This window comes from Pristis pectinata, chromosome 3 (genome assembly GCF_009764475.1).
Source record: "Pristis pectinata isolate sPriPec2 chromosome 3, sPriPec2.1.pri, whole genome shotgun sequence".
In the NCBI taxonomy this organism is placed as follows: Eukaryota; Metazoa; Chordata; class Chondrichthyes; order Rhinopristiformes; family Pristidae; genus Pristis; species Pristis pectinata.
In genome coordinates this window covers 82,644,826-82,658,891 of record NC_067407.1, presented here as the reverse complement: position 1 = coordinate 82,658,891, position 14,066 = coordinate 82,644,826, and the positions used below count along the sequence as shown (strand labels likewise).

The following is a 14,066-nucleotide window of genomic DNA, read 5'->3' as shown; positions in this document are numbered from 1 at the left end:
TACATTTACAACAGAGGTTGATAGGTTCTTGATCAGTAAGGGTGTCAAAGGTTACGGGGAGAAGGCAGGAGAATGGGCTTGAGAGGGAAAAGTAAATCATCATGATCCAATGGTGGAGCAGCCTTGATGGGCCAAATGGCCTAATTCTGCTCCTATGACTTATGGTCTTAAATTTTCCTTTCATGCTAAATATCATAGGGTTATTGAAAACATCTGTTAACAGAAGTGGCTCCACAGACCCTTTCTTTGCTCCCAATTTGTTTGCACATTTTTAACGTGATTTATACTGACCAGAAAATGGGTCATGACAAAACACAAATTGCTTGTGGCTGCCCAAATTATGCCCATTAGGCAGGTGATAACATCAATTGGCGTTCAGCCTGACTTGATGCCATATTGCCAAACCGTATGACCCAGCCAATACCATGTCCTAATCATGTACTGGGAAACCCTCATTTACTGGCAAGAAGTACCCCTCTCTCACCTGCCCTACCTTCAGGGATCCTCAATGAAATGCTGGTGATGCAAGCTAGGAAGTAGTGGTTTGGTTAGATTCTTGATGGGGAGCTTGTGGTTCGGGAATGATGGGGTGATATTGCATATAGCACTGTGCGAGGCCAGTGGTGCAATAGCTTCAGTGTTCTCAGTGTTTAGTTAGAGAAAATTTCTACACACTCATTACTGTATGTTTTACAAGCAGTCTGACAATATCAAGAGTGAACAGTATCAAGACAGTTGGTGAAATAAAACTGGGTTAAAATGATGCTCTGTTTTCAGATGACAAAGGCCAGCAGCAGTATTTAGACAAACATTAGGAGGGCACCAAAATAATGGTGCTGGTAGATATTTCAATAAAACTAGCAGCTTCTGATTACAACCTGACTTGCAGGCCCAACAGCAATGGGCAGGTTTCTAAGGGCTGGGGAAATCTAGCAGCTGAAGAGAAGTGAGGAGAAATTAGAGAAAAAGGTAAGTGCCTTTATACCGTTACTTATTGGCTGAGAGGAGCAGAAATACTCCCATCAGCTCTTATTAAATGCTCCAGACAAAAAATCCCAGAATCAGTCATGCTCCTGTGGCCCATTCTGGGGGTTTCAGGATAATTTCCAGTCAGGGAAATTGCCTGGAGCAAATGGCAGATTCACTAGACCTCCAGGATAATTTGTAAAGCAACAGTAAATTGAACAGAAGAATTAAGATCTTGTATGAGAAAGTGCGTTCCCAATCTATTGGGTTCATAGACCACAGTGACATTCAAACTTCCAGATACGTGAGTAAACATTAATGTTTTGATGCTTGATGACATGAAAAGAAATTTAACATAGAGGAAGCAGATTCTCATGACGTGACAGGAGACAAAGAGGGTCCAAGTCTGGACATACCATCAAATGAATGGGTAGGTCAGGAGTAATATGGGAGGAAAAGTAATTGGATCACTTCTCCTGCAAGTTCCTAGTTATTGGACATAAAGCAAGGGGCTTTGAATCATTCTCATTGTGGACCTGGAGAGAAACAAGATTGGACCGTGGAGCCAACATGAAACAGGAGCCATAATATTTACCCATAGAATTCTGGAGTAATATTTCAATTATATTTTCTAAGATGCTGCTTAAATACCTTGATGTATTATGTCATATATATAGCAAATTAAAACTAAAACTGCTACCAAAAATGCCAGCTTCTTACAACTGCAAGGAATCCAGTAGGGCTACACCACAGATAAATGCATAATGCTGCATTCAAGCGATAGCTTCGATATTTATAGAAAGAAAGGAACACAAAATGCTTTCTTCCAATATATTGCAAAATGGGCTTCCAGCATAAGAAATATATTTCCGTAAATAGCAGCACAGTAGTTAACAGGATAGTTCCTGTTAATTTCAAATAAAGTTAATAGTTTAGTTGTGATTTGATTAGAGTGTAACAATTGCAACTATATAAGCCATCAAAAGAGATTGAGTACTCTGTTTTATTGAACCATGTCCTGATCTATTTATGATTAAAAAGGCAGCCACTGTGGCAGAAATAACTAATTAATGCATTTCATTCTTCTAAACTTCCTATTACTGGAATCTAAACTCCATTTAAATATTCTTGTAACAAAAAATATCATTCATTAGAATCAACACTTGACATTCAGAGAATCATCTTGACATCTGAAGACCACAACAAAAAACCTTTGAGCAAAGCGGGGCAAGTGCAAATGCTTTGGCTTTTAATTTGCATTAGCATTAGTTATATATATTACTGACATGTGGTGCAAAGAACAAAATTGCTTTTTATGTGTAGAGCATTCTAGGAACTTCCTGTTCTCCAATACACAATTGTGTTCAAATTTGAGTAGATTCCCTTTTTTCTCAACAAATTACAGTGAGTCTTTTGTTTCTTTTTAATTAATATATTTTATGCATTGTGCAAGCACTTAGAAGGGTCACTTTATTACAACACAGCTTGCACACACTTCTGTTAACTAATGCGAAAGTAAAATTGAAATGACATCATATTTTTCTGTGTATAAAGGTACTTGTTATTTTCAATGAAATTGCAGTGAAAAAAATAGTTCTCTCTCAAATAATCCAAATAACCTGGTTATCTGGCTACCTTCCTACTGTTGTCTGTTGGGCCTTGCTGTGTGTAAAATGACTTCTGCATTTCCAACAGTTAGAATTGAATTTTTAGAGTACTTAATTAATTGTAAAGAATTCTGGGAGGTCCTGAAGTCAGAGAGGATTGGCACAGTGAGTGCTGCAGTGGGATTTTGTTTTATGATCTTCAACACTTGATAATTAGCCCAACTGAGTTTGACTTGGAAACTGTCAGTATGTATGTCAAGAAAGTTTTGCATCACTTAAGGTTCTTAATATGTTCTTCATGTATGTTCTTCAAATTGATTGGATGCTAACATTCTTTGAAGTAACTTGATCATTACAGTAGCAGTATCCTATTTGCATTTTGAGGCTAAAACCTCATAATGATGCTCACAGACAAAATAGTGTGCAGCTTGGAAGCATTGCCCATGGTTTTAAAAATAATGCTAAAGCAAACTGTTATGATCTATAACCCTACAAAAATATACCCTCTGCAACACTGGGAGTTTTCCAGTTTTATTACAAATAGAATTGTGTGTAGTCAAACCACTTATCTTCAAAGACATTTGACTTCAGATTGTTACCTAATGTTAGAAATGAATCTTTGCCCCATCATCAAAGTTAGGTTTGATTTTTTTTTAGTCAAGTCTTACCAGCAAGTCAAGTAAGTTCACAATAATGCATCTTCTATCCAAATAAAATCACTGTTGTTAACAAGTTATTTTTCTGCAGCACTTCTCATATAAAACTATGCTTCTTGGAGCACTCTACATTGTTAGGATGAAGAGATCAAAAAGAAAAATCTAAAGATGAAGAGCAACAGCATTGTTGAAGAAAATGGAACTTGGAGGCATTTACACCCATGGAAATCACACATAAATGGATTTGAGAATGGAAAGCAGGAGGCAAGTGCAGTAACTAGAAGTGAAACGTCCATCGTGGGAATAGAGGAATGCAAGTGTCTCCTGGAACATAAGGCTCAAGATCTGAGTGAGTTAATGGAGCGATTTCAAAATTCAATTTATTGGGCATCTCTACCCAATGGAGTAACACCAACATGGAAAGAATAGAGAACTTATCTTCTAAAATAAGTTTAATACACAAAATCCCCAAAGCAAAAACAGATGTCAAATAGTTAAAAAAAAGTGATAAAAGGAAAACAAAATGCTTGGATTAAAATAATGCCATTCATAAACTAATTATGTCCCAGTGCACCCCACAGCCAATAAACAATTTTGAAGTACTCAGAGTTGTAATTTAGGCAACACAGAAGCCAAATAATGTACATAGCCACATCCTACAGGATGTGTGGAAATGATCAGAAAAATCTGCTGGATGAAGAATATTCACAGGGCACTACCAGGAACTTTCCTGCCCTTGAAAATAACAATGATATGAGACATTGAAGAGGCAGTCTGGGTCCCTAGTTTAATGTTCCTTTTGAAATAATACATCTGACTATGCAGTACTCCTTCAGTATGAGACCAAAGTACTGTCCGGATTATGTGTTTCATGTTTCTGTAAAGAGTCTTAATACAAATCTTCTGACTATAAAATGAAAGTGTGATCACTAAAATGCCTCTAACACCAATAATTGTAAGATGTACATGCATGATATGATCATTTATTACATGAGTTTGATAAATAACTGAAATGAATATGTAATTGAAATAAAAAGCTTCATTATGAAAGGGCAAGGTTATTCAATTATCTAGAGATCCTTTGTATATAATATTTAAGATACATTTGCTTAAAATCTATACTTGGGACATCATGTCATGAACATACCTGTGAGGTACACAGGAAAAGAATTATCAATCAGCTGATTCCAGCACAAATCTGCTGATAGCAAATATTCTTTCCTCTCTCAAAGTACCAGATTTTAATTCATCAATATATTGCCTTGTGTCTTCCTAATGTCTCTCCTAAAGTTCCTACAAACACACTGAGGCGTATTCAGAAAGGCAAAGTTATTCAATTATCTGGAGGGTGGGTACTGAATATGGAGGAATGTGTATCAATGTTCCATTGTGCATTGGAGAATTGGTTTCTGCATATATGATAGCCCCTGAACTGAACTTGTTCACTGCATAATTTGCATACTGTAAGTGTGATTTTAAAACATAAAGAGGCATTTGCTCACAGCATTTATCACTTGCAGAAATGGCAGCAGAACCAAAAAATGAAGCAACAGTCAAGATTTTCTGAGAGGGGGCCCTTAGTGGCAGCAGAATCTCAAGCAACCTTATAGGGTCATGAGGGTGAGCAGAACAAGACCTAGGAAACCTTTTTGAAAATCTCAGGCAGTGAGCAAAGCCCTTCCCCCCAGCTTTGATGCCTGTCAAAAGTTTTCAGTTTCTGAATATTTTAAGATTTGTTTCCAGGATGCAGGCATTGTTGACAAGGCCAACATTTTATTGTCTATCCCTACGTGCCCTGATCTTAAGAGGCAGTGAAGATATAACCTTGTTTGACATCTAAAAACACTAAAAAAACTATGAAAAAATTAAACAAATAATTGAACATGTTTAACCATTTTAAATAAACAACTAAAAACACTTAAAACACTTTAAAATAGTTAACATATTATAACACAAATACAATTGCAAAAAAAATTAAATTGTAAGTTATTCTTCTCTTACTATTCTTATTCTTCTCTTTCTTCCCTCCATCCTTACAGTTACAATTCTTTTGGATCAGGCACAATTTATGTTTGTAAGGAATACCTTGGAACTGTATGTAAATATCCGTGAAAGTGGCCTCATCCTGATTAATCTCAGCAACTGTAATGTTGCAAGATTCACTATTGTTAGCTTTCCCTTTTTTGCACATCTCCCAAATGTTAAAAAAGAAATGAACTGGGATTTGTAGTAACTTCCTGTTACATCACATGACATTGATTTATCACCAAATGCATATCCATATTCATATCCTGGTTATGTTATAGTGCCTCTTCTGGCAAATGGAAGGATTAGGTTTCGTTACGAAAAGAAATCATCAAAGTCATCTTCGTCCTTTTGAACTTCTGAAGTTTTAGGATGAAGAATTGCTTCAATATCAGATGCACTGTCTTCAGATTCACCCCAAAAAGCTGTACAAATAAAAGAATACAGAAGGATTAGTCTTTCCCATCATTTTAGCTGTGTGACTAAATTTTATGTGCAGTGTTTGCTTTTGATCTATGGTTATCTTGCTTATCTAGGTTCCAGAAGAATAAAGATAGCTGCTAATAGCCAAGATATGGTGTCCCTGAAAGCAAGCTCTTGGAGATTATTTTGAGCATTTGCAAGCCACAAAGAATAGTTACATTAAATTAGATTTAAGAATTTTAATGGTAAAATTTATTGTACCATTTAGCAGCTAGAATTTAGAAGCTAGAATGAAAACAAAAGTCAACATTAACATGCCAAAAACTCCAGTGACATCAGCAACTGCACATTTGCAATTCATTATTCATTATTCAGGAAATGCTGGTTCTACAATGAAAGAGCATTAGAACAATACTTGCAAATCAGTTTAGCTTCTCATTCAATTTATCATCTTCGGAGTATGCTCTAGTAGAAAATTTTAATTTCAAAATCCATTTTGTGTGCTGCATTTCATCAAAAGAATTGATGATAATTTTGATCTTTTCAAGAAAAGCTGAAAGAACTTCAATAAAGACATAGGGCGATAATTTTAATTCTTTTCATTTATGTTCTTATTGCAAGGAAGCACGGTGTCAAAGTCTAAAATTATTCGGTGACCTCACTATAGTGTTTATGTATTATAACATTTATTAAGATTTGCTTTCAAAATGGAGTCTCCAGAGACAAGATGTTTTGTGAATCGCAACGGTTTCTTAAAGTCAACAGATTTCTTACTTTCACTTATTATATGCATTCATGGATTCATTGCTTTATTACTTTCTAAAAAAAATGCTGCATCACAATGATGTGAGCAGTTCACGTCGTTTCTCTAAAAATTAGGCCAGGGGTTTCTGTGAGAACGTTACTATCTGTTGTGGTTTGCTGCAATGGCATTGATGGCAGCAGCAGCTTCTGAGCAGAAAAAAATTAAAACCACTGCATTTAGGAAATTAAGTGTCCTCCTTTCTGTGATCAGGCTACAGCTTGACTTTATGAATAAAATCTTAGAAGTGCAAGTTTAGATGCCATTTTTTATATATTTGAATATGTGGTTCCTCCAATGCAACTTAGCAAATCCAGCTAAAAGTCTATTGCAACAAAAAAAATCTTAATGACGACATGAAGTCCTGACAGCTATTAGACATGACAGGACACACCAGGCATGTAAGGTACACAAGCAATTTATAATAAAGCAATTTATAAAAAAGTACACAAGCAATTTATAATAAAAGTCAACACCTTATGATTGCTTATAAAATAGATGGATGTGAAATACAAGGATACATCATTTTATAAAACAATAATTGATTTACATATTGAACAACAGATAGCAGGAGTGAGTTACAGACTGGAATTTAATCAGAGGGTACAGGCAGTTTATAGAATAATAGTTATCCACCCAGAGATCACAATCTGGAATCTATATGGGGGTTGGGGGTTTCATATTAAATAACAGTTACCTCAAGTGAAATACAAATGAAATAATCTGAGGATTAATGTATAGCTCATTTACACATTGACATATGCCCCAGAGTGTTAAGATGGAATCTAATCAATGAATTTGGAAGTTCAGATATAGGGGTAATAGATAACCAATAGCAGTTTAGGGATTTGGACATAGGATGAAAGATATGGGAACCAGTGGAATGCAAACTGGAATGGAGTTAAACAGTTCAGTTGGTTTCTTACATCAGATACCCGAGAGTGAGTCTCAAGATGGAATCAAATTCAAGGTTTCAGTGGTTTATATAAATGTACCAGGTTTGTTTAGATTAAATTACATTTATATTTAGAATATTGAATATTAGACTGGAATCCAATTTTAGATTTTATTCTCTTCCAGTCTATCTATTCCTAAGATTCCGGTAAAGTTGAGAGTAGGAGTTAACACTTGTTTTGCAAAGTTATGAAAGTGATTAGAAACATCCCTAGGGATTCCAGTTCTGTGTCCATAACTGAGACACAAGAGAGACTGCAGATGCTGGAAATCTGGATCAACGCACACAAAATGCTGGAGGAACTCAGCAGGTCAGGCAGCATCTATGAGGGAAATGAACATTTCAGGCCGAGACACTTCATCAGAATCCTCCATAGATGTTGCCTGACCTGCTGAGATCCTCCAGCATTTTGTGTGTGTTGCTGTGTCCATCCCTGTTAGTGTACAGATGAAGACACAAAAATTTGCAGATGGTACCAAAATAAAGAATATATAATTCTTCAGAAGACCCAAGGAAACTATAAAAACAGAAAATGTGATCATTGGTGGCTAATGCAATTGTATGTTGGAAACTAAAGCGATTTATTTTTGTTAAAATGTTACTGGTAGTAAATATGGTCTGAATAGAAGTAGACTCAGTGCAGTGGAAAGAGTGCAGGGTCAACAGAACATTAAAGGCAACACCTCAGGTTGATATTGTTGGGAAAACATAACAGAATAGGTTTTATTCCAAGAGGTATGGAACAAAAAAGCTAACTAAAGGTGAGGGTATATATAAAAGTATTGGATTTTTGGTATTACTCTGTACTTTAGTAAGGTCATTAAAACCTAGGGAGGGTACAGTCATAATTCACCAGGTTAGTGATTGATATGAGAAACATATCATATTCATACTGATATGAAATTGACATTTCATATTGATATGAAAACAAATAAATTATTGAAAAACTTGGCCTCTTTTTCAAATAATAAAGATTATGGGAAAAGTGTTCAAAATTCTGAAACAATGGAATAGTTTCAATAGAAGTAGTCTGCATCCAGTGGTTGAACAGGCAAAAATAAGAGACCATAGATAGAACATCAAATGGTGGAGATTTGGAGAGGAGAAGTTTCTTGACATCAAGAGACATAGAGCAGTGCAATTCATTTCCAGAATAAATGGTGAAGTGGAAACCATGCAACTATTCAAGACTGAATTGGATAGGTGAATGAAGGAAAAGGTGTTGAAGGAATATCAACACAGAAGATTATGATTTGAACCATTTGCTCAAGGGAAGGGTAAACACCAACATGGACTTGTTACTCTAAGTGTACTGTTGCCATGTGTAACTTCTCTGTATTACTCATCCATGCTTTTGTCACTGCATAGAATTGGATGATTCATTCTCTAGCACACATCCAAACTCAATCATTAGCTTCAACGCTTTATGTAAATATTTTCTGCAATTTATATGCCTTCTCAAGGTGTAAGATTTCATTCTTCGATTCAAATTGGATTTCATTCTCTGGCCAGACAAAAAGGTACTCAAGTGCAAATTAAATACCCTCCTCTAGACACTTTGGGGGATTTAATGGGATTATGGATATATCTGCAGTTGGGGAAGTAGTCAAAGGTAATGGGAGAAGAAAAGGAAATTTAAATGATTTCTTAACAGTCGAAGAGTGCTGCCATGTTCTCCTCTGCAGTTATAAACCTAGGACAAATATTAGAAAACAATGAGCTGAATTGACATTGTCCAATTAAAAACCAAGGTATTTCAACTTAAGTGTTGTTAAATTGGTAAAATTTTTTCTAGATTTCATGACAATAAAACCGGATTCCGCAAAAAGAGAATTGTGGCTGAAACTTTCTGAAATCCAGAAAAGAATCTCTTTCATTGTACTTTTGAAAAAGATCACAAACATAATTCAGGAATCACTGACCTGTTTAGTCAACATGAACAACATAAAAAATACTGTTAATTATAAAATTATCAGTTCTAGAATATGTGACAATATTTACAATTTCAAATCACTGTTGGTTTATGAAAGATACGAGGTGCCTCACAAAATGTATTGGAACTCTTTAAGAATGTAATATAAATCGTGTGGCAATGGACAATGGGCATTTAATGAGATGCTTTACAAAAATTAAAGGGGAAAGTGAAAGCTCTTAGGATAAGGAGGTTGGTTGAACATTGAATAGTACACTTGCTAAACAGTAGGAAGCAAAAGAGTGAGCAACCCAAGATAGCCTTCTAATGAGACAGCAGTTTACAACAAACTACCCAAGGAATATGTCCAAGGATTTCAGTATTTTAATAATCGTGATACAGTCAATAAAATATGCAATTGATCTTTAAACTATGGTTTGTGTTCACGCAGGGCAGCTCTGGATTTGCAGCCACACAAAATTTACAGAGCAGATGAAGTCTTAAATCAACAAGGTGGTGACACAGAGCAAAGCTCTGTCCTGGTAGGGCATGGGTGAAACTAATGATGTTTAGAAGAAATACAATATTTTCGGAAATATTTCTGTAAATATGGTAACAAGGTTAGAAATTAGAAATGGAATTTAAGATTGTGCAACGCAGGGAAATGCATATTGGGACTAAAAATGTTGAAGATAAATGGTATGAGTATCTGGATCAAAAAAAGACTAGATGTAACATCTAAGAAAGCAATGAAATTATTGATACAATATAGCGCAGTGATTACAAAGACAAATAAAGTCTTGGAGAGTAGAAGACAATAGCAACTGAAACAGAATATCACTGAGATCAAATAGAATATAGAAAGATCCAGGGTCAATGAGTTCAAATATATATATCAAAGACCAGGCTTTGAATTACTGTACTACAAAGAGAAATTAGTAAGCTAAATCTATTGCTTTTGAATCGTTCTCCCCATCCCCTTGCCTGCACCCCCACTGTTAGCTTACTTAGGAAATATAAAACCCTGTGTGAAACTTATGGACCATCTAGAGTCCAGGATCAATACCTGGCCTGTGTCAAGCTAAGGGAGCAGCAAAGCACAGTTGGTCTTGTTATCCCTAACTCAAGGAGCTAAAAAAAAAACTTCGACTCATTTCCTAACTGCCACTCATTGTGTTAAAAAGATGGATATTGAATAAAGCTAGGATGAGGGTTGGTAGTAATGGCAAGCAAGCTTAAACACAAGTACTCAGTGTCCAAGCTTCAAAACGAAATATTGCTGCTGATTTTGTGGCACCTTTATAACAGAGAATATTGGAGTGAGAGCCAATTTATGGAATAAACTGCCATTCTATGCAGCAAATTTGATTTGGTTGATGGACCAATTTCTGATACAACAGGAACTGAATCTGAGAATCCCCAAAAATATAGTCTGACGGCATTTTGAGGTAAATCCGCAGTATAAGGAATGAGCAGAAAACATTGACTGACCTCTCAGGTTTCCAGTATTCATTCACAAACTTACCTTTAGATTTTGCTGGATTAATTCCCTCATGTTTGTTTCTGCACCTGTTGAGATTAAATTCAACAGTACTTAATAATTGAAAAACAAAACCTGTATTCACCAAGACAGTGAGGCTTTGCAGATGCTCTGCATTCCTGCACACCAATGAGCATAGCTTGCTTAATTATACATGAGCAGTTCACATGATTTATTTTCCGCTGCTGCATTCCCTCATAAGGTTGACTGAAGGCAGGAGGAAAGTATAATTCTGGGTACATTCAGACCTGCTAGCTGTAAATTGTCAGTAGCGAGATTATCTGGGAGACATGGGGAGAAAAGTGCAGAACAATAAAGTGTAGAAGGACCAAACAAGTGACATTTTCTGTAGTGAATTCTGTAGAAACCCTTGCTAAAGAGCACTGTCCAATCAAAGCACTGTTCAGCCACCCCAACCTCGTTATTGGGAGTCTTGACTGTCAGAAAACTTCACATATTTAATTGGCCTTGACCACAGTTTATTTGTCAACTTCTACCAACTTTTAGATTTGCAAGATTGAAGTAGGATGAGTCAAGATGAGCCCTTTGGGTGCACTATTGACTTCAGGGATCTGCATAAAAGTATATTGCTTTACCTCATATAAATTGAGTAGAGCAGCCATAAAAAATATTTGTAGTGTCCATGCAGTTCTCCCACAGAGCAGATTCTTATAGAAGTCTATAATAAAAACTGTTTTTCATGTTAACATGTTTGTAACAGAGTAACAGAAAATACCTGTGTTGCATTTATATTTTAAAACCACATTTGAGTAACCTTCTGTGCCCAGTCTTGAGGAATGAATTTCATTTATATTTATCCAAATCTGTCAGCATATATAGAAATTAAACCTTCCTTGGGAGCTGGAAAAAGCTCACAAAAAGTTCATTGAAGGGAACCTAGTTGCTCAATCTGCTCATTGTTCAAAAAAGTGGTCACCAGTTGTGAACAAGACATTTTCTCTACGTTGGATAATCATAAACATAAAATTTTGCATGATGTTAGTATGTGCAATAAAGCATAATTGTTTCTTTTTACTCTTTCCAGTAAACACTATTCTTTGCTATATTTAATGGTAATATCTGTTTTATTAATATGGCTGAAAATGCACTGTCAGAAACCAGATTTTAAAAATACTGAAAATTACTTAAAAACTATATTGAACCATCTATTTGTTTCATTAGGCTTCACTCGTTTTGAAGAAAATTAAATACTTGGAAACAGTTTGAAAACAGCTCTATAGTGCTGCAAACTGAAGATGATGAGTGCAATGAGAAAAAATTCCAAAGAAAAAATGCAAATTCAGACAAGGGTGTCGTTTTTTGATCAAGGCCTGAGATGGGCCAAATGAAGCCCAAAGCAGCATAAAAGATTGGGGAAAACACAGGTGTAAGTGGTTTTGTACACAACTCATGTCTTGAATTCCACCACCTTGTTATCTAATTTGGCAGCTTCTGATGTAAATAACATCCACCTCAACATGTTTAAATTTGCTCAAACATCAAAGATGTATTTCTTAATGCTGATGCATGGTGCTCTGCATCTATTGATGCAGAACCAATCCGTTAAACAGGATTGGCAAACAAATGATCACCTTTGAGCTACTGCTTGATGTGGAAAGAAAAAAAGAAATAATTTTCACTGAAAACTTACAACATGTTTGTTCCAAGTTTCCTGTACACGTCTGAAAAGGGATTGGATTATGGACAGAGAAAGAACTATGTCCTATCAAGTGTAGGTCCTGGGTTTGGAGCCAATATAAACTGATGGGATGAAGGCTTTCCAAATCCAGTTTGGACAAATTACAATCCAGCTTTCTGTGGATGTGAGCTACAGCTCAAAATTACCCATCAATTGGCACTAACTGGCATTAAATTGTCTCCATTACTCACAGAAATCTGAGAAATAACAGCTATGAAAAATGAATATCATGTTATCACGGAAGGAGTTATTCTTTAGGAGACAAATTATTATCGATGCAACTGACAGCGGTATGATTATAAAACATCTTCATTGGTACAGAGCAGTTTTGTCCCATTTATCTAATTCGTGCTGCAGTTGAGCTGGTAGTATTCGGCTTGGTAACAGAGGCAACATAGAGATATATTCCATTCTCAAGTACTGATGTCATTTATACTTGTAACTTTGGAAAAATGGCATAAAAGCTCTTCAAAAATATCAATCAATTTACCTAAATACTTCATTGGACTGATATTTCCCTCCAATATTTCAAATTCGCAATGTACTGTATCATACTGAGGTACAGGACAACACAGTGGTGCCACAAATAGTGCAACTATCTAACAGCTCCAGCAGTTCCGGTTTAATTCAGATCTCCTAGTGCAGTCTGTTCAAGTTTGAACATTCTCCCTATGAAACCAGGTATTCTGGTTTCTTCCCGTATTCCATAAATGGGCTGGTAGGTTAATTGGCAACTATAAATTGTCCCTGGTGTAGGTGGGTGGAAGAAGAATTAGAAGTTGATGAGAGGAAAAGTCACAGGGAAAATAAGTGGGGGAATGAAACTAAATGCTCTGAAAGCCAGCATAGGTGAGATGGGTTGAATGTTTTTTTTCCATATTACAAGAAAATATGAGATATATATTATGAAAGTGCAGTTCAATATACTTAGCATTTCACCCAAATTTATATCTACCATGTTTGCACAAAGGGCATCAAAGGGTTATGAAAATTTAAAAAAAAACTGCAGGTGACAGAAATCTGAAATGAAAGAGAAAATGCTATAAACACTTGAAGTCAGGCAGGCCTGCTGAGTGTTTTGGACATCAGAAGGTTATGCAATTACAGGCAATCCAAGCACAAGTCTGTGGTCAACTGCTACTTGTCTGCACAGTTATTATTCCTGTTGAGGCCAGAGCAAACATCAAACTTGGAGCTTCCCTAATCTGAATGCCTCAATTTCACTGGGGGGATTATAGTTTCATTCTGAAAGCTAAATGTAGGCTGTCCGATCCTATATTCTTGATGGTGCTGCTACTAATTTCATTTCAAATTATGCAATGCCAGTAAAACTCCAATATCTGGCACACCCGGGACTTTGGTCATGGAAGACTGGCAAACTTTCTGGACTATTTGATGTTACTTATCATTAATTTCCAACGTACTTTCAATTAGTTTTTTTATGATGTCATAGAGTATTGTAATAAATTCCTCATTGAACT

At 35.8% G+C, this 14,066-nt stretch overlaps 1 protein-coding gene across 2 annotated transcripts in view; it reads right to left on the bottom strand.

Annotated features, from left to right (window-relative positions):
* Nucleotides 1-3,071: 3,071 nt before the first annotated feature.
* The window catches only part of kiz (kizuna centrosomal protein), a 123,236-nt gene continuing 112,241 nt past the window's right edge, over nt 3,072-14,066 (bottom strand). Inside the window, exons 13-14 of one of the 2 annotated variants that reach the window (XM_052011538.1) lie at nt 10,872-10,915; nt 3,072-5,679 (exon numbers count right to left, since the gene is read on the bottom strand). In XM_052011538.1, coding sequence (XP_051867498.1) covers nt 5,570-5,679; nt 10,872-10,915 — 154 coding nt within the window. In that variant the 3' untranslated portion in view covers nt 3,072-5,569. The remainder of the gene's footprint in view (nt 5,680-10,871; nt 10,916-14,066) is intronic. The other variant, XM_052011539.1, reaches the window with a different exon arrangement.